The sequence below is a fragment of the Trichechus manatus genome, unplaced genomic scaffold (genome assembly GCF_000243295.1).
Source record: "Trichechus manatus latirostris isolate Lorelei unplaced genomic scaffold, TriManLat1.0 scaffold00024, whole genome shotgun sequence".
NCBI classification, from domain to species: domain Eukaryota; kingdom Metazoa; phylum Chordata; class Mammalia; order Sirenia; family Trichechidae; genus Trichechus; species Trichechus manatus.
Genome location: NW_004443960.1, coordinates 1,249,332 through 1,276,352, shown reverse-complemented (window position 1 = coordinate 1,276,352; position 27,021 = coordinate 1,249,332). Strand labels below are relative to the sequence as shown.

The window sequence follows — 27,021 nt, the reverse complement described above, 5'->3', positions numbered from 1 at the left end:
GCGTGTGGGTGTGCAGTGTGTGTGTGTGCACGTGTGGGTGTGCAGTGTGTGCGCACGTGCACATGTGCACATGTGTTCAGATAGCTCTGGTCTGACTTTCTCATGAAGAGAAAACATGGCGGCCATTATCAGTTCCCAGTGAGGCCAAATTCCCGATGTTATATAAGCCTTAATACGAGGACAAAGAGCCCCAGGGGTGCAACGATTAAGCACTTGGCTGCTAACCGAAAGGTCAGTAGTTTGAACCCACCCAGCAGCTCTGCGGGGGAAAGGCCTGGCAATCTGCTCCTGTAAAGATTTCAGCGTAGAGAACCCTGTGGGGCAGTTCTGCTCTGTCCAATGGGGTCGCTGTGAGTTGGAATCGACACAGCAGCACCCAGCAATAGCAGCCCTGTCTTCTAGCTGATGTCTGCTCCTCTGACGAGCCAGAAATGCTTAGAGCAACCACTGCTGCCCTAAGAAGGGATTCCCCTCTCGTCCCACTCAGGGTGAGCACGCGCCCGACACCCACATCGAGCGGTCATTCCGAGTGACCGCCCTGTGCTGGCACCCTATGCGGCTGGTCCTGGCCGTCGGTTGGGAGACGGGGGAGGTGATCATGTTCAACAAGCAGGACAAGGAGCAGCACGCCGTGCCCCCGACGCACACTGCTGAGATCACCGTCCTCACCTGGAGCATCAACGGCAACTGCCTGCTCTCCGGGGACAGGGTGAGCAGACCGCTTGCTGCCGCTGCTGGGGGCGGTGGTGGCCTATGACAGGTTCTGTTTTGTTGTGGTGAAACGTATATATAACCAAAAAATGCCACTTTAACCATTTTGAAGTGTACACTTCAGTGACATTGATTACATTCACTGTATTCTGCAAACACCACCACTGTCTACTTCCAAGGTTTTTCCTCCCCTCGCAGAAACGCAGTACCCCTTCGGCAGGCACTCCCCGCCCCACCCCAGCCCTGGCAACCACCGATGTGCCTTCTGTCTCTCTGCGTTCACCTGTTCTAGATGTTCCATATGAGTGGGATCATGCAATCTTTGTGGGTTTGTGTCTGGATAGTCCATATAAGTGGGGTCATGCAATCTTTGTGGGTTTGGGTGTGGATATTCCACGTAAGTGGGATCATGCAATCTTTGTGGGTTTGTGTCTAGATACTCCATGTAAGTGGGATCATGCAATCTTTGTGGGTTTGTGTCTGGATATTCCACATAAGTGAGATCATACAATCTTTGTGGGTTTGTGTCTAGATACTCCATGTAAGTGGGGTCATGCAATCTTTGTGGGTTTGGGTCTGGATATTCCATATAAGTGAGATCATGCAATCTTTGTGGATTTGTGTCTAGATACTCCACATAAGTGGGATCATGCAATCTTTTTGGGTTTGGGTCTGGATAGTCCACGTAAGTGGGATCATGCAATCTTTGTGGGTTTGGGTCTGGATATTCCACGTAAGTGAAATCATCCAATCTTTGTGGGTTTGGGTCTGGATATTCCATGTAAGTGGGATCATGCAATCTTTGTGGGTTTGGGTCTGGATATTCCACGTAAGTGAGATCATGCAATCTTTGTGGGTTTGTGTCTAGATACTCCACATAAGTGGGATCATGCAGTCTTTGTGGGTTTGGGTCTGGATATTCCAAGTAAGTGGGATCATGCAATCTTTGTGGGTTTGGGTCTGGCTTCTTTCAGTCAGCACCATGTCTCCAGGATTCCCCCATGTCATAATGTGTATGAGAACTTCATTTCTCTTGATGGCTGATTAGTCATTGTCTTAGTTGCCCAGTGCTGCTGTAACAGAACTGCCACAAGTGGGTGGCTTTAACAAGTAGAAATTTATTTTCTCACAGTTTATGAGGCTAGAAATCTGAATTCAGGGCACTGGATCTAGGGGAAGGCTCTCTCTCTCTCTTTCTCCTTTGGCTCTGGGGGAAAATCCTTGTCTCTTCAGCTTCTGTCTCTTGGCTCCTTGGCAGTCTCCCATGGCATCTGTTTTCCCCCATCTGTGCTTGCTTTCTCTGCTCTTTTATGTCTCCAAGAAACTGACTTAAGACGCACACGACACTAATACTGTCTCATTAACATAACAAGGAAAACCCACTCCCAGATGGGATTCTAACCACAGGTATGGGGGGATTTACAACACATATTTTTGGGGGACACAGTTGAATCCATGAGAGTCATAAGCAGACTTGACACTGATTACAAACCTCTGCATTCCCGTGGCTGTGCGCTGATGGACACAAATTGGGAAGCATGTTGAAGACCAAATCACGTGAGCTGTGTATCTGCCAAATTCAATTGATCTTATCAGATATAATTACAGACTTTGTTGTATATTAGAACCAGGGTTTGAAAATTTCATTCTAAAGTGTCACTCTGCGGCAAAGGTATGTCTGTCATTTTTAAATGAGCTTCACTAGGAAACTGCATTCCTCCAGGCGGGGCAAGTGCCTCAGGTACCATCACATGCACGGCACTCCAAGTCGCCAGTGCCCGCGAGCCATCTCCCTCCTTCCCTAGCAGTTCCCTAGCCCTGCTCGTCCAGCTCCGGGGCTCTCACTACTGAGATAAATAAATGATTGAAGAAGTAAATAAACGGGGGAAAGAGACAGATGTCCTTGCAGAAGAATTCCAAATGATCTATGGAGACACCTTGTCCTTTGTCTTTATGTGTGGACTGCATGTGGTGACTCCCTCCAAGGAGCACAGAAAGAAAGAGGGGCAACTTTACTGTGGGGGTCAAGTCAGCGTCAGCAGTGATAGGTCATGCTGAGAACACGCGGCCCTGACATGACAAGCTGAGAAGGGCACTGCAGCCCTGTGGTCCTCCTCGCCAGAAATTCATCGCTCTGGCCTCCTCATGACAGACCCCAACAGGGGGTCATTCCACACAACACCTGACTGGCGCTTCTCACAGCTGTGCCCGTCGCAAAGGACAAGGCAAGGACAAGAAACTGCCAGAGCTGCAGGGAGTCTCAGGAGACACGTCGATCCCAAAACAGAAAGGGGACATTAGGGGAAATAGAAAGTCTGGGTAAAGTATGGCTGCTAGCTGATAAAGACATCCCAATATGGGTTCACTCACATAACAGTTGCATGACGCTCATGTCAGGAGTTAGTAACAGGAGAAACGGGTGCTGCGTGGAGCTCTATTCACAGCTCTTCTGCAAATCAGAACCTATTGGAAAACTGAAATGTTACTTAATACAATGGACATATAGTGCCGGTATCTCTAGGGAGCAAGGATGTGGAGAGGCACGGGGAGGACTTTGCAGTTCTGACTAAACACTTTTGAGTTGCTTAAGTTTTTCACTGAGCAGGTAGTTTTGTAGGTTAAAAAAAGGAATAAGCCCATGATGTCTTGCACAGCGTAATGTGTGGCTTCCACCAAACACTTGCTGTTGGATGTTTCCAGCTTGGTGCTCTGCTGTTGTGGCGGCTGGACCAAAGAGGCCGGGTACAAGGGACGCCCTTGCTGAAACTCGAGTACGGAAAACACCTAACACACTGCATCTTCCGGCTCCCCCCTCCCGGCGAGTAAGTGTTGTTGTTGGGTGCCGTCAAGTCGATTTCCGACTCATGGCACCCCCGTGTGACAGAGTAGAATGGCCCCATAGGATTTCAAGACTGTAATCTTTACAGGAGCAGATTACCAGGTCTTTCTCCCGTGGAATCACTGGGGAGGGTTTGAACTGCCAACTTTCAGTTAGGAGTCGAGCACTTAACTGTTTGCACCACCACGGCTCCTTTTTGAATAGCTCTGTTATTGTTATTGTTGCTGTGTGCCGTCAGGTCAGTTCCAACTCACAGCGATCACATATGACAGTAGAACTGCCCCAGAGGGTTTTCTAGGCTGTAATCTTTACAGATCAGATGGCCAAGTCTTTCTCCTTCGGAGCTGCTGGGTGGGTTCGAACCGCCAACCTTTTGGTTAGCACCCAAGTACTTAACCATTATGCCACCAGGGCTCCTTAAGTAAGTAGGAGGTTCCAGTGGCAACTGTGTGTGTGTTTACATGCTCACTGGGGCCAGGGGTGCTGGAGGCAGAGACGTGGTTTATCGGGACCCAGGGAAAGTCATAGCCCTGGCAGAGGTGATGCAGCCAGTCTGTAGTGACAGCATCTTCCTCCATGGGGGTGGAGGGTCCATCACACCACATGCCATTGTTGCTTTCAGGGACCTCGTGCAGTTGGCAAAGGCCGCTGTGAGTGGTGACGAGAAGGCGCTGGACATGTTCAACTGGAGGAAGAGCGGCTTCGGAAGCTTCCTGAAGATGGGACCTCAGGAGGGGCTGTCGTTCTTTGTCAGCTTGATGGATGGTAAGAAACCTACATCATGGTTACAGGGCATTGTCTTAGTTATCTAGTGCTGTGGTAACAGAAGTACCACGAGTGGGTGGTTTTAACAAACAGAAATTTATTCTCTCACAGTCTACGAGGCTAGAAGTCCCAATTCAGGGTGCTAGCTCTAAGGGAAGGCTTTTTCTCTGTGTCAGCTCTGGGGGAAGGTCCTTGTCATCAATATTCCCTTGGTCTAGGAGCTTCTCAGCTCGGGGACCCCAGGTCCAAAGGACGTGCTCCGCTCCCGTTTCTTCTTTCTTGGTGGTAGGAAGTCCCTCCCTCTCTGCTTGCTTCTCTCTCCTTTTATCTCTTGTAAGATAAAAGGTGATGCAGGCCACACCCCAGGGAAACTCTGCTTACATCATATCAGGGCTGTAACATGAGTAGGGGTGTTGCATCCCACCCTAATTCTCTTTAACATAACCTAGTCTTGCCTCATTAACCACAGGGAGAGATTAAGATTTACAATACATAGGACAATTAGATCACAAAATGGAGGATAATCATACAATACTGGGAATCATGGCCTAGCCAAGTTGACACACATTTTTGGGGGACACAGTTTAATCCATAACATTCTACCCTTTGGCCTCCCAAAATTCATGTCCTTGCCACGTGTAAAATACATTCACCCCATCATATCATCCCAAAAGTCTTAACTCCAAGTCCGCATTCTATCCTGGGGCAAAATTCCTCTTCATCTGTGAACACAAGTTATCTGCTTCTATCACAAATGGGAGAAATTGGAGGGAAAAAAGGAATAACAGGCCCCAAGCAAGTCAGCAGACCACATTACATTAGCTCTCCAGCCTTGAAAATAATCCTCTGTTCTCTGAGACCATTTAGGCAATGGCCCTGCCCCCCAGACTCTGGGTGTTGGCCACACTCTCTGGATTCTGGGTGGAAGTCCCTTGGCCCTGGGCTTTGGCTCTGCTTTCCAGGCCCACTGGGACAGCAGCTCTTCTCCCTCACGTTTGGGCAGCTCCATCCTTCTAGTCCATCTGAGTGGCGGCCCTATCCCCTCAGCCCCCGCAGGCTGAGTTCTTCTGCCCTTTGAGCATGGCAGCCCTGCCCCCTCAGCTTTGGGCAGCGGATCTGGCCACATCCCACTGGCACTCATGAAAGGCAACCCCACACTCCATAACCAAGTTGGTGAAGATCTGGCTCTTTGAAACCTAGGAGGCTGTGGCCCCACCCTTTGAAACCCCAGAGGCCGCAGCTCCACTCTTTGAGATCCCAGAGGCTATGACCCTACCCTTCGAGACCGAGGCAGCTCTGATGCCTGTGTTCCTTGTGTCTTTAGCTTCTGCATCCTGGTTCCTTGGCCTCTCAGCCCCTCGGGACTCTTGGGCCAGCCCAGTGTTTGCCCTGCTGGGGCGAGTGTTAAAGCTCTTTAGCTTTACTGATAAGTGCCTGGAGGCACCCCACTCCCAGTACCAAATTCTGTCTCAGTTGTCTAGTGCTGCTGCAGCAGAAACACCACAAGTGGATGGCTTTAACAAACAGAAATTTATTCTCTCACAGTTTGGGAGGCCAGAAGTCAAAATTCAGGGCACCAGCTCCAGGGGAAGGCTTTTTCTCTCTGTCAGTTCTGGTGGAAGGTCCTTGTCATCAATCTTCTCCTAGTCTAGGAGCTTCTCAGCACAGGGACCCTGGGTCCAAAGGACACTATCTGCTCCTAGCTCTTCTTTCTTGGTGGTATGGGGTCCCTGTCTCTCTGCTTGCTTCTCTCTCCTTTTGTCTCTTATAAGATAAGCAGTGATGCAGTTCATACCCCAGGGAAACTCTCCTTACATCAGGTTCTCCTTAGATCTCCTTAGATCAGGGCTGTGACCTGAGTAAGGATGTTGCATCCCACCCTAATCCTCTTTAACATAACCTAATCTTGCCTCATTAACTACAGGCAGAAATTAGGATTTACAACACATAGGAAAATCACATCAGATTACAAAATGGAGGACAGCCACACAATACTGGGAATCACGGCCTAGCCAAGTTGATACACATTTTTTGGGGACACAATTCAATCCATAACAGACATCAAGCATTTTAGGGATGCCTGGTAATGGGGTTAAACTAACGGATAATGTTTCAGCAAAAAATAGCAACAAGCTGCATGCATGCCGGTGTTAGAGTGATACGTTAGCTGTTGTTGTTGTTGTCGGGTGCCGTAGAGTTGATTTCAACTCATGACAACCCCGTGAACCAGAGTGTAACTGCCCCATAGGGTTTCCTAGACTGTCATCTTTATAGCAACAGATCACCAGGCCTTTCTCCTCTGGAGCAGCTAGCGAATTCACACCCCTGACCTTTCTGTTAGCCGCCGAGTACCCACCCCAGGCCTCCTTGCTAAGTTAGCTAGCTTCCTGCAGCTGTGTGTCCCGTATCCACAGAGCCACTTCACTCTGTTCTGATGGAAACAAATGGAGACTGCCTTGTCTCGGAAGGTCTGACATGGTGACTCGTTCTGTCAGCAATTGCACGTTGACCCCTCACTGTGTGGCCAGCACACAAGGCACCCCCGTTGTTTGTTCTGTAATCACCTGTTACATGCCAGGTGCTCAGCTCAGCTCCAGGAGTGCGAGGTCTTACTTTAAATGTTTTCCCAAGTAAATAAAAGTGGCCGCTCGAAATGTCATTGTTTAACGTAGGAGCCACACCGACAGGACGCCTGCTCTCGCCTGCAGGGACAGTACACTACGTGGATGAGAAGGGCAAGACGGCCCAGGTGGCATCCACGGACAGCCCCGTGCAGATGCTGTTCTACATTGAGAAGCGGGAGGCGCTGGTGGTGGTGACAGAGATGCTGCTCTTGTCTCTGTACACGGTGATGCCCGAGGGCGAGGCCGAGGAGGTCATGAAGGTGCGTGAGGGCGGATGGGCGCGTGTCCCAGGGTTGCTGCCACCAAGGTGACAAACGGGCTAAACACCACACGCGCGTGTTCTCTCGAAGTTCTGGAGGCAGAGTCCGAAATCAGGGTGTCAGCAGAGCCGTGCCTCCTCTGCAGGCTCCGGAGGAGGATCTTTCCTTGTCTCTTCCAGCTTCTGGTGGTTGCTGGCAGTCCTTGGCTTGTAGCCACATCATTCCATCTCCGTCTCCCCAATCATGTCCTGTCCACCCTGTGTGTCTCTGTATCTTGTCTCCTCTTTTATAAGGACCCCACTCAGATGGGATGGGGCCCACCCTGCTCTAGTCGGACCTCAGGTTAACTTAACTGATAACCTCTGCAAAGACCCTCTTTCCAAACAAGGTCATATTCACGGGTTCCAGGGGTTAGGACTTCAACACGGCTTGTTTGGGGACACATTCAGCCCACAGCAGCAGGGTCCAGAGGAAGCAGCATCAAGGAACTGGCTCCCTCTCCCAAAGGTGCTGTGGAGCTCAGAGGCCAGACTCACTGAACTGACTTCCCAGCCACTTCCTTGTTTGTCTCTCAGGACGGGAGACCTGTTGTCTGTTTAAGGGCAGCTAACGTTGCTCGTTGGTGTCGTCATCTGTCACGCAGCACTGGGTTTGTAAGTGAGGGAGGAGAAGAGTGTGAGACTGTCCGTGTCGCTAGACCTGTGTGGGAGTGTTGAGAGAGACTTGGCTGGGATGAGGAGGAGGGGCCGGTCTGTGGCCAGCAAGAAGCCCGACACCGGGTGTGAGACCAAGACCAGCCTCCCCCACCTCGCAGCACCCCACGCGCTGCACAACAGAAGCACGGGTGGTGTGTTACCCCACCTCTGCCCGTGCCGGCGTAGGGCACGAGGAGGCCAGTGCCATGGGAGGCCGGGCCCCAGTGATTGTCACCCAGCGCTTGTTGGTGGGGACTTCATGCGTGCTCTTTGCACGTCTGCCTCTAGCCCACACGCCACTTCAGCGTGCCTGCCGGGCGTGGCTGCAGTTACCCTGTTGGGGAAGGTGTGCTAACGTGGCTGCTGGAAAAGGACCATGACGTGTGTGGTGGTGCCCCAGGGGCCTCGGCTCGGGCAGCGTCTCCACGCGAGCACCTGCGCCCTGTCCTTGGGCGGTAGTGCGCCCTGCAGGAGGGGCTGGCGACTGGGACCTGCTGCCACCAAGGGCCCTGCTGGCCTGACCCACTGCTTCCTTGGTTTATACCTAGGGGCCCCGCTCCTGGGAGAGGCCGGCCCTTTCCCCGAGGGCGTCCTAGCCGATTAGGTCGCAGGTCTGCTTGTTTCCCCAGTGTCAGTCTGGTCACGTCTGCCCTGCAGCACGGCAGTGGAGAGCCTGACCTTGGAGTCCGACTTTGGTTCAAATCCCAGCTCAGCCTCACGGCCGGGGGTGCTGGGCAGCCGCCGTCTATTCCTGTGCGGCAGGGACGGGAGGAGCGGCCAGGGCATGGTCGTGATTCCACTTCGGAGTCGCTCTAGAAACATGCTCGCTGACCGGTGCCTGCCACATACTCTGCTCAAGGTGGCCGCCGTCACCGATGACACCGCGTGCCGTGCGCGAGGTGGCCGCCGTCACCGATGACACCGCGTGCCGTGCGCGAGGTGGCCGCCGTCACCGATGACACCGCGTGCCGTGCGCGAGGTGGCCGCCGTCACCGATGACACCGCGTGCCGTGCGCGAGGTGGCCGCCGTCACCGATGACACCGCGTGCCGTGCGCGAGGTGGCCGCCGTCACCGATGACACCGCGTGCCGTGCGCGAGGTGGCCGCCGTCACCGATGACACCGCGTGCCGTGCGCGAGGTGGCCGCCGTCACCGATGACACCGCGTGCCGTGCGCGAGGTGGCCGCCGTCACCGATGACACCGCGTGCCGTGCGCGAGGTGGCCGCCGTCACCGATGACACCGCGTGCCGTGCGCGAGGTGGCCGCTGTCACTGACGACGTTGCGTGTGAGGGCTGCAGTTTGCTCACCTGTGCGTCCTGAAGATGGTGGCGCCCCTCAGAGGTCGTGTCACCTGCACGGTGCTTCCTGCCTCAGCAGGTCCCTGAGGCGACACTCGCTGGGTCTCCCTGAGATGCAGAGACCAGAGCCCAGGCTCCAGGAATCCCAGTCTCGGTGAAAGCGCGGTGCTCCCTCTGGGTCATGTCTCCCTCCCACAGGTGAAGCTGAGTGGGAAGATGGGCCGCCGGGCTGACATCGCTCTGATCGAAGGCAGCCTGCTCGTCACGGCCACTGGGGAGACGGTGCTCAGGTGAGACCCGACTTTGCAGTCGCGCCCCTGATTGAAAGCCCTCCGGGCGTGGTCACTTTGAAGGGGACTTTTCACTCCAGTGTCACACACGTACAGAAAATGCACGTCCAGTGACCAGCTCCCAGACCAGGGGACAAAACGTTGGCGAACCCCCACGTCCCTGCCCCACCCTGCAGTTCCTGCTGGGGGCTCTCCACCCTGCCGGGCCCACCCTGTCCTGACTTCTGCCTGGTTTTCTTGAGCTGTGTGTACGTGGAATCACGTAGCGTGTTCTTCTGTGTCTGGCGGCTTTTGCTCGGTCCAGTACTGGGGGGTCTCCACGTTGCTGCACAAGGCTGGCGCCCCTTGTTGCCGTCGTGCCGTAGAGTTGCACACGAGCCGTCTCACACCAACGCTGCTCTCTCTGATTATAAGCCGGCACAGACGGGCCCCAAGGTCAGGTGGCCCTCCTCTCACTGAGGGCCAAGGGGCCACGTCTTCCCTGATGGTTGAAGTCTCATCCTCAGGGTCAACAGCACCCTCTGAGCGCAGGGACATGCCCTAACACAGCCCCCCTCTGGGCTCTTTCTTCCCTTGTAGGTTTTGGGACTTAGAACGAGGCGAGAATTACATACTGAGCCCAGAGGAGAAGTTTGGTTTTGAAAAAGGAGAGAATATAAACTGTGTCTCCTACTGCAAAGGCAAAGGTGAGCTTTCCTGGCCCGTGTAAGAGAAGTTGACAGCCTCGGACCTCGCAGCGGCTGTGGATCCATCATAGTGATGCCAGCTGTGTGAGTCGTCAGTTACACCGAGCAGGTGGCAGTAAAGCTTTGTTGCCCACATGAGGCCCTCAGATGTGGCCAGAGTGTGGCCGGCCTGAGTGTGCACATGGTCAGCTCTGGTCCCTCCTGAAGCCCCACGGAGATAGTGTGGGAAATATGCACACGCGCGTGTGTGCACATATAGATACGCGTGCACATACACGTGCACACGTGCAGATACACACGTGCACATACAGCCACACATAATGCACACGCACACGTGTACATATACACGTGCACATGCAGGTGCACACGTGTGTGCATACAGATACGTGCGTGCGCACACATACACGTGCACATACAGATGCAATCACGTGCGCACACAGGTGCACACATGTGCACACACAGGTGCACGTGTGTGCATATACACGTGCACATAAAGATGCACACGTGCACACATGCACATACAGGTGCACACATGCACACACAGGCACATACAGATGCACATACTGTGCACATACAGAGGCACGTGCGCGCACATACACAGGCACATACAGATGCACGTGCGCTCACGTGCACATACAGATGTGCACGCGCACACAGGCGCATACAGATGGACACACTGTACACATACAGATGCACACGCGCACATACACAGGCACATACAGATGCACACGCGCACACACGTGCACAAACAGATGCACGTGCTCACACACGTGCACATACAGTTGCGCGTTCGCACACACGTGCACATACAGATGCACCGGCGTGCACACACAGGCACAAAGGACAGAAAGAACAGACAGGAGATGACCCAGAGCCGATGTCCATCCAGCAGACACTTATGTAATCCCCGGGTGGGCAAATGGTTTGTACTTGACTACTAACCTAAAGGTTGGCAGTTCGAACCCACCCAGCAGCGCAACAGAAAAAAGTCCTGGTGATCTGCTTCTGTAAAGATTACAGCCTAGAAAACTAGGGAGTGCAGTTCTGTTCTGTCACATGGGGTCACCATGAGTCAGAACCAACAGCAACAGGTTTGTTTTTATTTTTGGTTGGTATGCTAGGCTGAGCACTGGTCCAGCACTGGGGAGCAGTAGAGAACAAGGCAGACAAACCCCAGCTTTCGTGGAGGACAGAGAAAAGAGCAACCCCCTACACGCGCACACACACGCACACACACACACATGGATGGAAAAAATAACAGCAGACCCCCTAAACACACACCCACACACACACCCACACTATATTGCCAGGTGACACTAAGCACCTGTGAAGAAAGGTACAGCCAGGGAGGTGGCTGGAGGTTACTGAGGGGAGAGGGCTGACATTCAGAGAGGTGGTCAGAGCAGGGAGCTTGCTGCTGTTTCAATCCCATTTTTCTTTTTTTTTTAATTGTATTTATTTTGTTGTTGTTGAGACTACGCATAGCAAAACATACCTAATTCCACAGTTTTCACGTGTAAAATTCAGTGACACTGATTACATTCTTCAAGTTGTGCAACCATTGTCACCCTCCTTTTCTGAGTTGTTCCTCCCTCATTAACATAAAGTCACTGCCCTCTAAGTTTTGTATCTAACCTTTCGAGTTGCTGTTGTCAATTTGATCTCGTATGGGTAGACCTTAAAAGAGCACCGTGCTCAAGTCAGACATTTTTTACTAGTTAAGCTAAACTATTCTTTGCTTTTAACGGGACTATTTTTGGTTTAAGGTTTAAAGATTATCTCAGGGCAATAGTTTGGGGGGCTCATCTAGCCTCCATGGCTCCAGAACATCTGGATTCCATGAGAATTTGAAATTCTCTTCTTCATTTCCCCCTTTTGGTCAGGATTCTTCTATGGTATCTTTTTTGATCCGTTTTTCACTGGGTTGGTGTGAGCTCTGTTCTCACCCATAGGTCTTCTGGCAGCTGGCACCGACAGAGGGCGCGTTGCCATGTGGCAGAAAGCCCCAGGCCCCCAGAGCAGCCGCAGGGCAGAGGGCAAGGACAGGTGGGCCCTGCAGACGCCGACCGAGCTGGAGGGGAACATCACACAGATCAAGGTACAGCCCTGTGGGAGCTTCAGCTGCCCGTTTTGTCAGTTATCCAACCTAAGACTATATAAAAATGACAGCAAGAAAGATTTCCAAAGGCCTTTTGGGTGTCAGGATTATAGAACATGACCAGATCTGTGGAGGAAGTGTAACCTTCTCGGATCTGAAGTTATAAATGCAGAGCAGAGAGTGACAAGTTTGAGTACATAAATATTTATTCAAATTGGGCAGTGAAGAACAACAAAAACTAGAACAAAAAGGGAAGTGATCTGGGTAAATATTCCCTCTGCAGGATGTGTAGGGTTAATCTCTGTAACACCACACCTTCTGGAGCCTTAGTGCACATTGTTTTCTTCATGTGAGTGCCAATGCTGGCATGCAACTTGTAGTTGATAGATACTTAATGTGCTGGCTGTGCTTTTTGGGGGGTGTTGCTTTCCCAGAAAAGCTGTTATTCTAAGCTGATGGGGTATCTTTCCCTCAGTGTTGGCTTAGAATGAAGGCCATGTGGAAAACAACTCAAATTTATAAAAAAATGTAAGAAGTGCAGTGGATAAATTGATGAAGGAGAGCACGGATAATTTACCTAAGAGTAGTTAGAATACAGGAGAAACGTGTGAAACCTCGCGCTGGAGAGAGAAATGCCCGAGAGCGGGGACGTTCTCTGTTTTCCGGTTCTATCCAGTTTACTTGTTTATGACCTTGACATTTTGGAGGGTCACAGCCATATGTTTTGTAGACTGCCTTAATCTGGGCTTGTCTGAGTTTTCCTCGTGGTCAGATCCACATGGTGCTTTTTCAGCAGGAAGACCCCAGACTGAGGCTGTGTCTTTCCCACTGGGAGGCACAAGCTGTCTGTATGTCCCGTTTCTGAGGGTGCTGGTTTAGCTGTATGGTTAAGGGGTGTCTGCCCGGCTCAGGTTCAGGGTATTCCTGCTTCCTGAGTAGTGAATTGTCTGGTGGGAAGACACTCCGAGATCATAGGCGTGTCCTGCCCTTCATCACCCTGTCCCCTCTGGTTTTAGCAAACACGGATGCTTCTTCTTTGGAACAGTCATTCTGTGGTGGCCACTGGAAGGACAGCAAGGCTTTTCAGCAGACCTGAGTCGGACTTCCCACCAGGTCGCCGCTGTCTGCCAAAGGGCAGGACTCAATCCTTTTAGGGCTGAGTTTCCCCATCTGTGAAATGGGCCAACAAGAATGTAAATGCTCGATTACTAACCTAAAGGTTGGGGATTCACACACACCCAGAGTTGCCTCAGAAGAAAGGCCTGGCAGTCTGCTTCCAAAAGGTCACAGCCTTGAACACCCTGTGGAACACAGTTCTGCTCTGCGCGCATAGCGTCACCACAGGTCGGAATGGATCTGGTGGCAACTGGTTTTTATGTCTCGCTTTCCTCACCTGTGAAATGGGCCAGCAGGAACGTCTCCCACGTAGGCTGTTGTGAGGGTCCAGGGAGAACATAGGTGTTGATCATTAACCCCCTTCCTGACCTTTGCTGGGGCTCACTGGGTGTTGGTGGTTGTGACTGCACAGTGTGATCATCCGAGGCCCCGGACACGGGTTCAGTGACGAGGAAAGAGACCAGACAGATGTTGTTGTCGGTGCCGTCAGGTTGATTCCGACTCCTGGCGACCCCGTGCGTCACAGAGTCGAGCTGACCCACAGGGCTTTCTGGCCTGTAATCTTTAGAAGCAGATTGCCAGTTCTTTCTCCCACGGAGTTGCTGGGGGGTTTGAACTGCTGACCTTTCGGTTAGCAGCCGAGCACTTAACCGTTGAGCCACCAGGAATCCTTCTGTAAGTTTTCCTAGAGGAAACAGTGGTATCTGCATGGCAGCACTTTGTGACTGGGGTGATGGTCCTGATGTCTGATACCTGGTACAGAACGGGCACTGGGCGTCAGCTCAGACCCGGCCAGTCAGAACAGACCTCACCTGGAGGAGCGCCTAGGGTTCTGCCCGCTGATCACAGTGCTGAGGATCAGTGTGTTTTTTTATTGTGCTCTAGATGAAGGTTTACAGAGCAAACTAGTTTCTCATTGAACACTTAATACACATATTGTTTTGTGACATTGGTTGTCAACTGCACGATGTGTCAACACTCTCCCTTCTCAACCTAGGGTTCCCCATTTACCAGCTTTCCTGTCCCCTCCTGCCTTTTCATCCTCGCCCCTGGGCTGGGGTGCCTCTTTAGTCTTGTTTTGTTTTATGGGCCTGTCTAGTCTTTGGCTGCAGGGTGAACCTCAGGAGTGACTTCAGTACTGAGCTATAGGGGTGTCCAGGGGCCATACTCTTGGGGTTTCTTCAGTCTCTGTCAGAACAGTAAGTCTAGTCTTTTTGTGGGTTAGAATTTTGTTCTGCAGTTTTCTCCTGCTCTGTCTGGGACCCTCTGTTGTGATCCCTGTCAGAGCAGTCGGTGGTGGTAGCCGGGCACCACCTAGCTGTGCTGGACTCAGTCTGGTGGAGGCCGTGGTAGTTGTGGTCCATTAGTCCTTTGAAATGATCTTTCCCTTGTGTCTTTGGTTTTGTTTTTTCTCCTTTGCTCCAGGTGGTTGGGACCAATTGATGCACCTTAGATAGCCACTTGCTAGCTTTTAAGAGGGTCTGGTCTTTTTTGTGAGTTAGAATTTTCTTCTACATTTTTCTCCTGCTCTGTCTGGGACCCTCTGTTGTGATCCCTGTCAGAGCAGTTGATGGTGGTAGCCGGGCACCACCTAGCTGTGCTGGACTCAGTCTGGTGGAGGCTGTGGTAGTTGTGGTCTGTTAGTCCTTTGGGCTAATGTTTCCCTTGTGTCTTTGGTCTTTTTCATTCTCCCTTGCTCCAGACGGGGTGGGACCAGTGGAGTACCTTAGATGGCTGCTCACAGGCTTTTAGGACCCCAGAGTCTTTTCTGTTTATTGTGGTGAATTAGGTACAAATTTTGCCATTTTAATCATTTTTAAGTATATAATTTAGTGCATTATTTACGCTCACAATGTTGCGTAACTGCCACCACTATCTAGTTCCAGAACGCTTTCGTCCCCCAAACAGAACTCCTCTTCCCACCAATAACGCCCTGCTCCCCTCGCCCCCCACCGCCCCGGTGACCTCTGTCTGCTGTCTGTCTCGACGCGTTTGCCTGTTCTGGATAGTTCACGTGAGTGGGATCACACAACGCCCGTCCCTTTGTGTCTTATTCCGCTAGCATCACCTCGTCAGGGTTCGCCCACACTGTAGCGTGTAGCAGAACTTCTTCTCCCGATGGCTGAGTAAGACTGCCCTGTGTGGACGGACCACATCGCGTTGGTCCTCACCTGTGCTGGACGCTTGGGTGGTGTTCCCTTCTGGCTGTCACGGACAGTGCTGCAGGGAGTGTTTGTGGACACGTGTCTGTTTGAGTCCCTGCTGTCCAGTCTCCCGGGCGTATGCCCAGGAGTGGAATTGCTGGGGCAGATGGTAGTTCTCTGTTGAACGTGCTCAGGAACCTGAGTAGCAGTATTGTTTAAATTTTGTACCGTGTGCATGTTTCATCTTTCTAAAAAAAATTTAAAAACCATTCTTTAAACAAGAAGGCAGCGCTGCGTGCCCTCGTGTTTGTGGACGTGGCTTTGACCTCCCCTGTGTGCCCCCCGCCCCCGCAGTGGGGCTCCAGGAAGGGGCTGCTGGCGGCGAGCAGCGGGAGCGCTGTGGTGATCCTCAGGGAGCAGGCCATGGCCGCCCACTTCCACCAGCAGGTGGCAGCAGCGCAGCTGTCGTCCAACCTGCTGCACGTGGCCTTCCTGGCGGCCGGCACGACCTACAGCCTGCGCACGGACATGCACGTCAGTGGCGTGTTCGCCACCAAGGTGACTCGGGGCTGAGGGGCGGGGGTGGGGGGGCCTCCACGTGCATGATGTCACTGGGGGCTGGTGGCTGGGGTGACTGGGGACAACCCATAGCTTGGATGCAGGCTGGTCCACATGTGACTTCATCCTCACGGCTTTCCTTGCCGACTCGCCTGTGAGCCAGAGCCATAAAGAAAGCAATAATGAAGCTCAGGGCGTTCACACACGTGAAAATCAGGCTCAGTCGTCCCTCCGAGGTTGGCGAGCTGAGGTTGGGGGACCGAGGGCGAGTTCCGGGATGTTTAAGGAGGAGAGCAGGGGACGCAGGAATGTGGAGTGGACCTGCGTCCGTGCCCCACATTCCCCTGATGTCGCTTTTTGACCTCTGTCTTCCCTTCAGGACGCCGTCGCCGTCTGGAACGGGAAGCAGGTGGTGATCTTCGAGCCTTCGGGAGCCACGTTGCGAAACGCGGGTAAGAGTCTGTCTACTCCAGCAGAGGGGACGCGGGCTCCCTGCAGGGCTTGCCTGTCCCTCGAGTCCTTCCCTCACTTTATGCCTGGAGTTCTCACGTCCCTCATGTTCTGCCACGTGTCCTCCTAATAATTCACACGTCCCTCCCTCCTGCTAGCGCAGACGCATGCCCTCAGGGCTGGGGTGTTCCCTCACTTTGTGGCATTGAATAAAGAGGAGACCCCACGAATGGGGGGCAGGCAGGGATCCCAGGGCCTGCGTGAGTGCCCACTGCTGGTTGTGGCCTTGGGGAGTCCCCGCGTCTCGGGTCACACTTCCCCACCTGCGCGATGCCGCTGATGTCACCTTCGTGGAGCTGTAGGGGCTAGGCCCGTCAGGAGGGAGAACACTGGCCGGGCTGGGAGCCAGGTGAGCAGCCGCTGCCACCGTCACAACGTCCACCTTCCATTCCAGGGACCTTCCCGTGTGAGTCCCCGGTGCTGGCGATGCACGAGGAGAGCGTCTACACCGTGGAGCCACACCGGGTCCAAGTGCGAACCTGGCAGGTAAGGCACAGGCCGAGGGCGTGTGGCTGTGGTGGCTGAGCTGAGCTTAAAATGCCACCTCCAAATGTAGCCACAACCTGTCTGTGGACCCCACGGGCTAGACCCGACCTACCGCTGGGGTCACTGTAAAAACGGGTCCAGAGGCAGCCAGGGCGGCGCTCTGTCTCTGTGACAGTGTCTCCCAGAATCCCACTCGAGTGTCCATTACCTTAGAGCCAGCTGTGTGGCGCCTCTCTGCTTGGCCTCAGAGGTATGGCTGCTTTCACCTGTCAGACATCCTGCTCCCTCAAAACCCTGCTTCTCAAACGTGTGTGGTCAGCAGGCGTTCACAGGGCAGCCGCTCCTGGGACTCTGCCCCACCTGGGGCCGGTGGGGCCTCAGCTGCAGCCGAGGGCTCAGTGGCTGGAGAGAGGCGAGGCTTGGGCAGCGACGAGGCGCCGTTGCCAGCCTTGCTCACACAGGGGAGGTGGGAGGAGATGATCGCCAGGTCCAACATGCATCCTGGGGCCAAGCAGCGAGTGGGGGCTGCCAGAGAAGGAAGCCTGTGTTTGGACTGGCCACGCCCCGCGTGCGCAGGAGAGCAAGGCCAGGATGGAGGCGTCCCCCCACATAGTACAGATGGCAGGTAGGAAAGGGTGTAAGAGACTATCTGAACAGCGTTTACTGTTGTTGTTGGGTGCGGTGGAGTCGATGCTGACTCATAGCGACCCCGTGTGACCGAGCAGAACTGCCCCGTAGGGTTTCCGAGGCTGTAATCTTTACGAGAGCAGATGGCCAGGTCTTTGTCAGAGCCACTGGGCAGGTTCAAACCACCACCTTTTCAGTTAGCAGCCAGGTGTTTAACCGTGGTGCCACTAGGGCTCCTGCACAGTGAAGTGCCACAGAAGCAGCGTTCCTGAGTGCCCTGTCCTTCTCCCCAGGGGACTGTCAAGCAGCTGCTGCCCTTCTCCGAGACTGAGGGCAGCCCCTGCCTCCTGGACACCTGTGGGAGCTTCCTGGTGGTCGGCACAGACCTGGCGCACTTCAAAAGCTTCGAGCTTTCTCGAAGGTACAACTCCTGTCTGAGTAAAGGTAGTGAGTTTTGGAAATTGACAGGAGATAGTGTGGTGGGTGGGGAGAAGCCAGGGGTCTCCACTTAACGTCCCACCTTGATCTGAGAAAGGCTCCAGAGCCACCCAGTGCAGGGGACGGTCTTTCTAGGACATTAGGTGAGATCTGCGGAGTCTGAATGAAGCATTTTAAGCAATCCCAGTGGGCCACCTCTGATTGTTAGCTGCCGTTGAGTCGGCCCTGACACCTGGCGGCCCCACCTGTGCAGAGTGCAGCTGCTCTACAGGGTTTTCAAGGCTGTGACCTTTTGGAAGCAGGTCACCAGGCCTGTCTTCCGAGGCGGCTCTGGGTGGGTTTGAACCACCAGCCCTTAAGGCTGGTAGTCAGGCGCTGAACTGTTTGCACCACCCGGGGACTCCTTGAGCTGCCACTAAACACCCAGCATTTCTGTGTCAGCAACAAGCTGGAAACAGCTGGACAGCGAGCTGCCACTAAACACCCAGCATTTCTATGTCAGCAACAAGCTGGAAGCAGCTAGACAGCACTGGCAGGGGACTGGTTAATAAAGTACAGCTTCTCCGCCCAGCGGAAAGCCGCGCACGGCCCAGCGCAGGGATCCCCGTCCTGGTGTGGAAGATCCCAGCTCGTACTGCGCAGTGTGTGTGACATGTACTTTTCATGTAAAAAGATGAAGGGGGATAAGAACACATTCATATTTGCTCACAAACATATTTGAGTTTTAATATCTCCCCCGTGTTCTGAGTTTGGCCTGCGCCGTGGTCCACACGTAACACGCGGCGTCAAAAGCCCCCGACGTGTCGGTGGAACGTGTCTGTGCAGGGAGGCTTAGGGTTTTTAGGGCACGGGTCCTCGCCCGTGACCTGTCTGCAGGCAGTGAGCGGCCAGCACCCAGGGGACACGGCACCCTGCCTCACTGACCTCCTTTCTCCTCCACAGAGAGGCCAAAGTGCACTGTAACTGCAAGAACCTGGCCGAGCTGGTCCCCGGCGTCGGGGGCATCGCCTCGCTGCGCTGTAATGCCAGCGGGAACAGAATCAGCCTCCTCCTCACTAAGGTGAGTGCCAGGCAGATGCACCCTGCGAGGGGGAGACCCAGCCGGCCGCGGAAGGGCAGGCGTGCACACGCAGGAGGGCCGGCCATCCCCTCCTTGCCCTGGCTGCTCATGCATCACCCTGGCTTCCGACCTGCTGTCGTGGCTGCTAACCGAAAGGTTGGCGGTTTGAGTCCACCCAGAGGCGCCTTGGAAGAAAGGCCTGGCAATCGATGTCAGAAACATCAGCCACTGAAACGCTGTGGAGCACACGGTTCTACTCCGACACACGGGGGGGCGCCACTGGAGTCAGCGCAGTGGCAGCTGGTTTGGGTTTTTAAAGAAACAAGCTTAACAGCACTTTTGAGGTCACCCCCATTTCCCCTCCCAGCCCTGCTGACCGCCGAGCTGCTTCCTGTGCCTTCTGGGGATTTCCCGTCACCTGGACCACACACTACACGTCCCTTTGTGTCTGACTTCTTTCACTCAGCATCCCACTTTTTAGAATCTTTTAATTTTCTGAAATTATAAACTAGTGGTTCAACAGCTGTTTTTGTGGGATGAAGGGCAGCTGACACTCACATTTGCCTTCCAAGAGAAGGTAAACCCTGAGAGCCGAGCGGCCCGTGTGCATCCGTGACACCAGGGCGTGGGTCTCTGGACTGTGGCGGGCAGTGGCCCTGAGTCCAGCCCTGGGACTAGAGTCTGGGCGGCCGGTAAGCTCCCCCTGTCTCTCCCCCAGGCCGACAGCAGCCCCGACTCCAGGATCTGCTTCTACGACGTGGAGTTGGACATGGTGACCATCTTCGACTTTAGGACCGGGCAGATTGACTGGAGAGAGACATTCTCCTTTAATGGGCAAGAGACCAGGAAGTGAGACTGGGCTGTGGGCTTTGTTGTTGGGGATAAAAGGCTAGAAATGGTAGACAGTTATTTCTCAACTTCCGGGCAGGTTGTTGCCAAACCACGCGCCTAACGTCAGACCTCCTCTGCAGCTTAGCTGTTGTTGTCAGGTGCTGTCGAGCCGGCTCCAACCCGTAGCGACCCCGTGTACAGCAGGACCAAACACTGCCCTTCCCGCGCCGTCCTCACAGTTGTCGCTATGCTTGAGCCCCTTGTTGCAGCCACCGTCGGTAGTAAAAACAAAAACAGAAAACAGAAACACACTTGGGCAGTTGGGAGAGATGTGAGTCTTTAATCTCCGCTTTCCAGATTTTCAATAAGGTTTGGAATTAACTTAGCGGACACTTGAGCTTCTGAAGGGAGGACTGTGTTAACGTGTATGCAGACATGGCCCTCGAGCCCCCAGAGGAAAGTAACAGGCGGCTCAGATCCATCCGCGCGTCCAGGTCAGGAGCGCCCTTGTCTTCTTAGATGATGTATTCCCAGAAAAAAGTATTCTTTCTTCAGCGGGTTGATGTAACATATGTTTAAAGCTCATCCTGCTGCTAAGAAAATATTCATAGGAATTTAAGTGCTTGTAACGTTGATTTATGGTTTGCATTTGATTTCGCATGAAATAATGCACAACAGCAAAGCAGGCCGTGGTCAGAAGGACACGGGTTGGGTCTGTCCCCGGTCATTGAAGAAAGGGTGTCAGTGGTGTTCAGAGGGGGCCTACACACAGCAAAGCAGGCTCAAAGGAGAAGCGCAGGAAAGGGGGCTGCTGGGCTAGCAGCAGCCATTCACGGGAAAGCGGTGGTTTTTAAAATGTTGGGTCCAGCAGCTGTTTTTCTGTCTGTTTTTCTCACTCCGTCACTGTCACCACTGTTGGCAGCTCCTCCTTCCCAACAGGCTTCCCGCTGGCCGTGCCTTACAGCACCCCCCAGCCCCCTTCCTCCTCAGAGCCCCGTCCAGGCCCCCCTTCCACGGGGACGGGGCTGTCCCTCGTCTCTCCCATGACTCCCAGCTGTATGCTTTAGTCTCCACTTCCCACCCAACTTGGCCCCAGTTCTCTCTCCTCAAAATGCAGCCCCTTGCATCCCTCGCCATCACCTCAGAAACCCACCCTCACCAGCCTCACCCCCGAGCTCCCTTGGCAGCTGGGTCCAGAGCCCCGGAACTGACTTTCCCCGTGATCCCACCTCTGTGGCCCCAGCCCCTACCCCTGCTCTTGTCCTGAGATGTCTGTGGATCTGTGCAGGGCCCCCGTTCACGGGCCGCCATGGCCTCCGCGGCTCTCACGCCCCTCCTCACCCTGTTCCCCTTCCTGCGCGTCTGGCAGCAGAAGCCCCTGCCCGTGGTCCAGGCACCCAGAGGTGCACCACATGCCCCTTTTCATCTAAAATTCTGCGCCGGTTGTATCTGGGCAGGGCACGGCCACGCGGGCACTTGCTGTGTCAATGAAGGAACATCTGTGAGGATCTCCCTTCCTGGGGGCGGGTCCTCATCCTCCACTGCCATTGAGAGCCCATGTGGCCACAGCGGCACCCCTGTCCCATGCCAGCCGTGCCCGTCTCTGAGTGCTGACCCGCCTTGACCCCAGACTCGCTGTCTCCTGACAGCACCTCACAGGGCTCTGAGTTCTAGGCCACAGACACAAAGCTTTAGAGACAGATGTGCAGTGCCACACGGGGACGCTGCTGGGACCGGAGCTGTGTCCCCAGACGGCTGGGGGTAGGGCTGCTGGTCCAGGGCTCAGGGCGGCTTTGAGCTTCAGGGACTGCCCGCTGGTCCCAGTTGCTGAAAGCATCGCACACCGACCTCTGGCTGACCAGGCCGTGCCGGAACGCTTCCTGCCAGCTTCCAAGACCCGAGGGCAGGGCATGTTCAGACGGCCACTGCCTGTGTGTGCTTGGAGCAGACCTAGACATCACTTCCCCACTGAGAGTGTCCCAGGGCCTGTAACACCCTCAGGAAGTATGTCTTTGTCTTTCAGGAGCAGCGTCTTTGCCGATGAGAGCCTGACGTTCCATGTCCCCGTGAGCCACTTCTGGGACCAGACTGAGCCACGGCTGTTTGTGTGTGAGGCCGTCCCTGAGGCACCTGGGGCCCAGCCGCTGGCCACGGAGAGACAGCCCCCTACTGCTGACGACACCGGCCCCACGGTACACCTGGCCGCGCATGTGTGCGTGTGTGTGTGAGTGCACGTGTGCATGCGTGTGGGTGCAGACCTGTGTGCAAGCTGGGTGCCAGGCTCAGACCTTTGTGACGCAGTTCGCCGGAGGGTTACCCGGAAAGCGGATTCTGAAACGTTCCCATAAACTCACAGTGGGAGCTGCGAGCGTGTCTGTCCTCTCAGGCTCACTTCAGAGGTGGCCCCCCTTCCTCTGGTCTGTGCGGAAGGCTGTTGTCTGGGTTCTTCTGTTACCTCAGCTGCTACGTGTTCCTTCTCTCAGGGCTCGAACAGAGCTCGTTGTTGAGACAGTTTATGTGAACGGACCCGTTAATGTCAGCACCCCCTATGATTTCATCTCTGGGGCAGCCTGCTGTACCGGCGTTTGGTCCATGACCTTCCGTGACCTTCCGTGACCTTTTATAACCCTCATACAAGGGAGCTCCCTATTGACTCGGGAGGCAGGCACCGCCCACTCCCTGCTGCCTCGCCCGACCGCCGCCCTCACCCTGACCACCATGCTGCCCAGCTCCTGCAGGGCCTTCCAGACCGCCATGCCGACAAGCTGTCAGCCCCCAGGATCAAGCCCGGGCCCCACACCCCCTAGGAGGGTGCTCGCTGACATGCTGGGTCCTGTGTCTCGTGGGCGTCAGACGCCTGCGCCTGCATCTTGATGGCCCACCTCATTCGAAAAGGACTTTGTTACGTCAGGTCCTCAAATAAGTCGGTTGAGGACCCCCTGGAACCTCAGAGGACCTGTGTCTGCCCAAAGCGCTCTTTCCCAGGGCTGGACATGGCGGAGCCTCCTGCGGATTCGCTGGGGGCAGCGTCGACACTTGAGATTTTCAGAAGCAGATCCATCCAGCCCTTGGTTCTGAGCCTTTATGTGGTAACACGTGACGGGGTGCAGCTCTGTCATTGCCAGAGGCGCCTCCATCAGGCGGTGGATGGCACAGTGACCAACTCAATCACAAGGAGTGGAAGGAGGAGAAACACAGGTGCTGAGCGTCCTAATGTGTGGTCAGCTGCCCGCTTGTCTTTGTGAAGATGAGGGGGTGTTGTGGCCCGGCCCGTGGCGTCTGTTTCCTGTGGAGAAGGGGCTGTGCGAGTGTGCGTGGTGCGGGAGAGAACCCCCAGAAGGCTGGGTTCTCTGCTGTGCGCTCCCTGCTCCGTGAAAGCAGAGAGGAGTCGGCTGCTGTCACTGATTTAGAATCCGAGGGGAGAATCCGAGGGGACAGCTCTTCAAAGGCAAGAGCGAGCTCTGTAGAGCTTGATTCCATAGCTTGGGGCGGGGGTCAGCCTTTGCTTCAAGAAAACCAGCCTGTCAGAGGGCCCGGCAGCTCTCTGGCCCGGTGAGGGCATCCTTCCAGAAGGCTCGGCAGTCAGAAAAGACGGTTATGCCACGTGCCCTGAGGGGAGAGTGGGTCATCTGTGCCCACGTCCGTCTCTCCCTCCATCCTCTGTGTGTTGTCCGATGTCCCAGCAGGGAGATGGAAATTAGAAGCACGGTTGCAGTCACTTTGCCCCGTGGAAGCCAGCGCCCCCGTCCTTGTCTCCACAGGCGGATGGCATGGTGTTGTCCTTCTTTGTCTCCGAGGAGCACGGCCTTCTGCTGCAGGACAGCTTCTCCCGGCCAGCCGCCTTCCAGGCGCTCCTGGGCGTCGAGGTGCCCTATTTCTACTTCACGAGAAAGGTGCGATGGGGCGCTGGTGGGCTCCCACCAGCCTGGGCCGCCCGCGTGCGGGAGGGAGTTGGCACCAGGGGTTCATGAGGGCAGGGCTCCCCTCTCAGTGGTTCTCCACCTGCTTAGCTCTGTCCCCTGACGTCCCAGCAGATGCTGAGGGCTCCCGGGTGAGAAAATGAGGAGCCGTGTCCTTGCTCCTGGAAGGGACAGAGGCTGTCCTATGGGCAGCGGTGCAAGGCAAAGGGGTTCTTAAGTCTGACGGGAGGCCAGGGCCCTGTGGCCGCTCTGCCTGGCACTCTCCCCGACGCACTATGCCTTTCCGCTTTTCTCTTTCTATTCTGTCTTTTAAAAAATTACACATTTCTGTGTTCACCATAGGAAATTTAGATAGTAGAATTCAAGAACAAAGACAATACAGATCGTCATAATCCCAACCACCAGAGACGGTCCCAGGCTGGCTTCTGTGTGTGCGTTTCCAACACATGATTGTTTTAAAATTTGTGATCAAATGGGCTGATTTTCAGCGTGCGTGCATGCATACACACGCGCACGCACACATGCTGAGCAGTTTTGAATGCCTCACTTGCCTTCCCTGGGACCCTCTCCTCGTCCCCCAAGTCCCTCGAGACCTGAAATCAGAGCCTTCTCTGATCCTTAAATCTCCTGCTAACGTAAGGGTGTGTGGCCTATCTACTGGGGGACATTTGCCCTGGAGCTTTCTGAAACCAGACGGAAACGCTCCAACTGTGAGTGAGGCCTCCAGCTTCCTCGGCGATCCGTCCTTCTTAACCTGCGGAAGCCACCAGAGTCACTTGCAGCGGCTTCTCACAGGCACCCTGGCTGCTCCCCAGACCCCGAGACTCGGGCTCACAGGGTTCTGTGTCAGCCACTCTAGAGCCTCCACGAGGCCGGAGGCCATGGCCCGCATCCCTCAGAAACTGGGGCAGGGCTCACGTTTTTTCTGTGGGGTCTTTTCTCCCACAGAACATGGGAACCTCTCTCTACAGCCTCCACAAGGCCGGAGGCCATGGCCCCCATCCCTCAGAAACTGGGGCGGGGCTCACGTCTTTTCTGTGGGGTCTTTTCTCGCACAGAACGCAGGAGCCTCTCTCCTCGCGGGAGCAAACGCGCGTGTCATCTCCCCGTTTCTTTCCCCACGTTTAAGTCAGGAAGGCACGGATTATGTAGGCGTGACCTTGTCTGTTTGTTTTTTATGAGGTGACTTAAAATCAACCCTAAAAACAGGCTCTCTGTCCTTTTCTAGTTTTCTACAACTAGACTGTGTGAGTTTTGTACCCAAAGGTGCGTGGGGGTGGGGCGGGGGGACGCTTAGCCTGGGGAGGGGAGAGTTAAGCACAGAGGAGCCGAGACCGAGTGAAGTCCTGTGTGGGAACCTCTGCTTGGCCACGGAATCCAACATGATTGTACTCCGCAGACTCCGTCAGTCAAAAGCAAGGATATAAATAGGTCTCGCCCAGATTTTTCCCAGGGCTGTTATTTATTTTAAATGGATTTGCCGTAAAGGGCTTGGGGGTGTCTTATTCTCCTGGTGCTGATGTAACACAGATACCACAAGGGGGGACTTTAAAGAGCAGGAATCTATTTTCTCACAGATTCGGAGGCTAAAAATCCAAACCAGGGCCTCAAGGGTGTCAATTCCTTGTGTGTTCTTGTCCTAGCTGCTGGTGCCTGCTGGCCATCCTTGGTGTTCCTTTGCTTGTAGACAGCCCTCACAGGGCATCTGTCTTCCCCCATGTCTGTCTGTCTGTCTACTCTGCTCTTTCTACAGCTCAGGAGTGATGAGGTTTAGGACCCACTGTCCTCAGGTGTGACCTCATCAACCTAACAAAGAAAACCTCTGTTCCCAGACGGGATCACATCCACAGGCACAGGGGTTGGGATTTTAACATGTTTTGGGGAACACCATTCACTTCATGATGGGGGAGGGGGCGGTGGCTACTCCTCAATTTATGAAAATTACGTGATGAGGTGGTTCTCCAGTTCTAAGGCTCTGCTGAAACCTCACATATAACAACGTACGTGTTTCAGAACAAGGATGAGCCTGGGCACAGTTGGCTCACATTTCCCTGTGCCACCAGGTAAAACAGCTGCATGGCCATCACAGTGTGGAACGATGGGTAGGCTTTTCCTGCAGTAAAATGGACTGGTTTTTGTGAGGATTGGAGACATGTCTGTCTGATTGGCCAAATTCTGTCGAGGTAGGTCTTCTTAACTCTGTACTGCGAACGTCTTTGCACCCCGAGGTAGGTCTTCTTTTTTATTTATTTATTTATTTATTGTACTTCAGGTGGAGGCTTACAAAACAAATAGTTTCTCATGAAACAGTAGTACACTTGTTGTTTTATGACATTGGTTAACAACCCCACAACATATCAACCCTCTAACTTCTCAACCTTTTTTTCTGGTGAAAATACACATAGCCAAAGATACACCATTTCAAAAATTTCTACATGCACAGTTCAGTGACATTGACTACGCTCTTCCAATTGTGCTGTTATTCTCACTTAAGATGAAGGCTTATAGAACAAAATTGTTTCTCGTTTAACGGTTACTACAAATGTTGCCCTATGACAACGGTTAACAATCTCACAACACATCAACAATATCCTTACTCAACCTTGGGTTCCCTATCACCAGCTTCCTTGTCCCCTTCTGCCTTCTGGCCCTTGTCACTGGTCTCCTGTACCTCGTTAGTCTCATTTGGTTTTACGGGGCTGTCCACTCCCAGGCTGAACGGTGAACCTCGGAGGTGACTTCACCACTGAGCTAAAAGGGTGTCTGGGGGCCATACTCGGGGTTTCTCCAGTCTCCTTTAGGCCAGTAAATCTGGTCTTTTTCTTCGTGAGTTGGAATTATGCTGTACATCCTTCTCCAGCTCTGTCCAGAACCATCTGTTGTGATCCGAGGTAGGTCTTCTTGACTCTGTCCTGTGGACGTGTTTGCCCCCCGAGGTGGGTCTTCTTGACTCCGTCCTGTGGATGTCTTTGCCCCCTGAGGTGGGTCTTCTTGACTCCGTCCTGTGGACGTGTTTGCCCCCCGAGGTGGGTCTTCTTGACTCCGTCCTGTGGACGTGTTTGC

General features: G+C 54.0%; 1 protein-coding gene across 1 annotated transcript in view; it reads left to right on the top strand.

Annotated features, from left to right (window-relative positions):
- Positions 1 to 27,021, top strand: part of IFT140 (intraflagellar transport 140) — a 60,903-nt gene that overhangs the window by 953 nt on the left and 32,929 nt on the right. Inside the window, exons 2-16 of the mRNA XM_023728382.1 lie at positions 488 to 709; positions 3,412 to 3,533; positions 4,173 to 4,315; positions 7,024 to 7,199; positions 9,393 to 9,484; positions 10,064 to 10,170; positions 12,123 to 12,268; positions 15,883 to 16,086; positions 16,466 to 16,538; positions 16,991 to 17,082; positions 18,003 to 18,130; positions 19,090 to 19,207; positions 19,926 to 20,056; positions 22,062 to 22,230; positions 23,800 to 23,931. Coding sequence (XP_023584150.1) covers positions 488 to 709; positions 3,412 to 3,533; positions 4,173 to 4,315; positions 7,024 to 7,199; positions 9,393 to 9,484; positions 10,064 to 10,170; positions 12,123 to 12,268; positions 15,883 to 16,086; positions 16,466 to 16,538; positions 16,991 to 17,082; positions 18,003 to 18,130; positions 19,090 to 19,207; positions 19,926 to 20,056; positions 22,062 to 22,230; positions 23,800 to 23,931 — 2,055 coding nt within the window. The remainder of the gene's footprint in view (positions 1 to 487; positions 710 to 3,411; positions 3,534 to 4,172; positions 4,316 to 7,023; positions 7,200 to 9,392; positions 9,485 to 10,063; positions 10,171 to 12,122; positions 12,269 to 15,882; positions 16,087 to 16,465; positions 16,539 to 16,990; positions 17,083 to 18,002; positions 18,131 to 19,089; positions 19,208 to 19,925; positions 20,057 to 22,061; positions 22,231 to 23,799; positions 23,932 to 27,021) is intronic.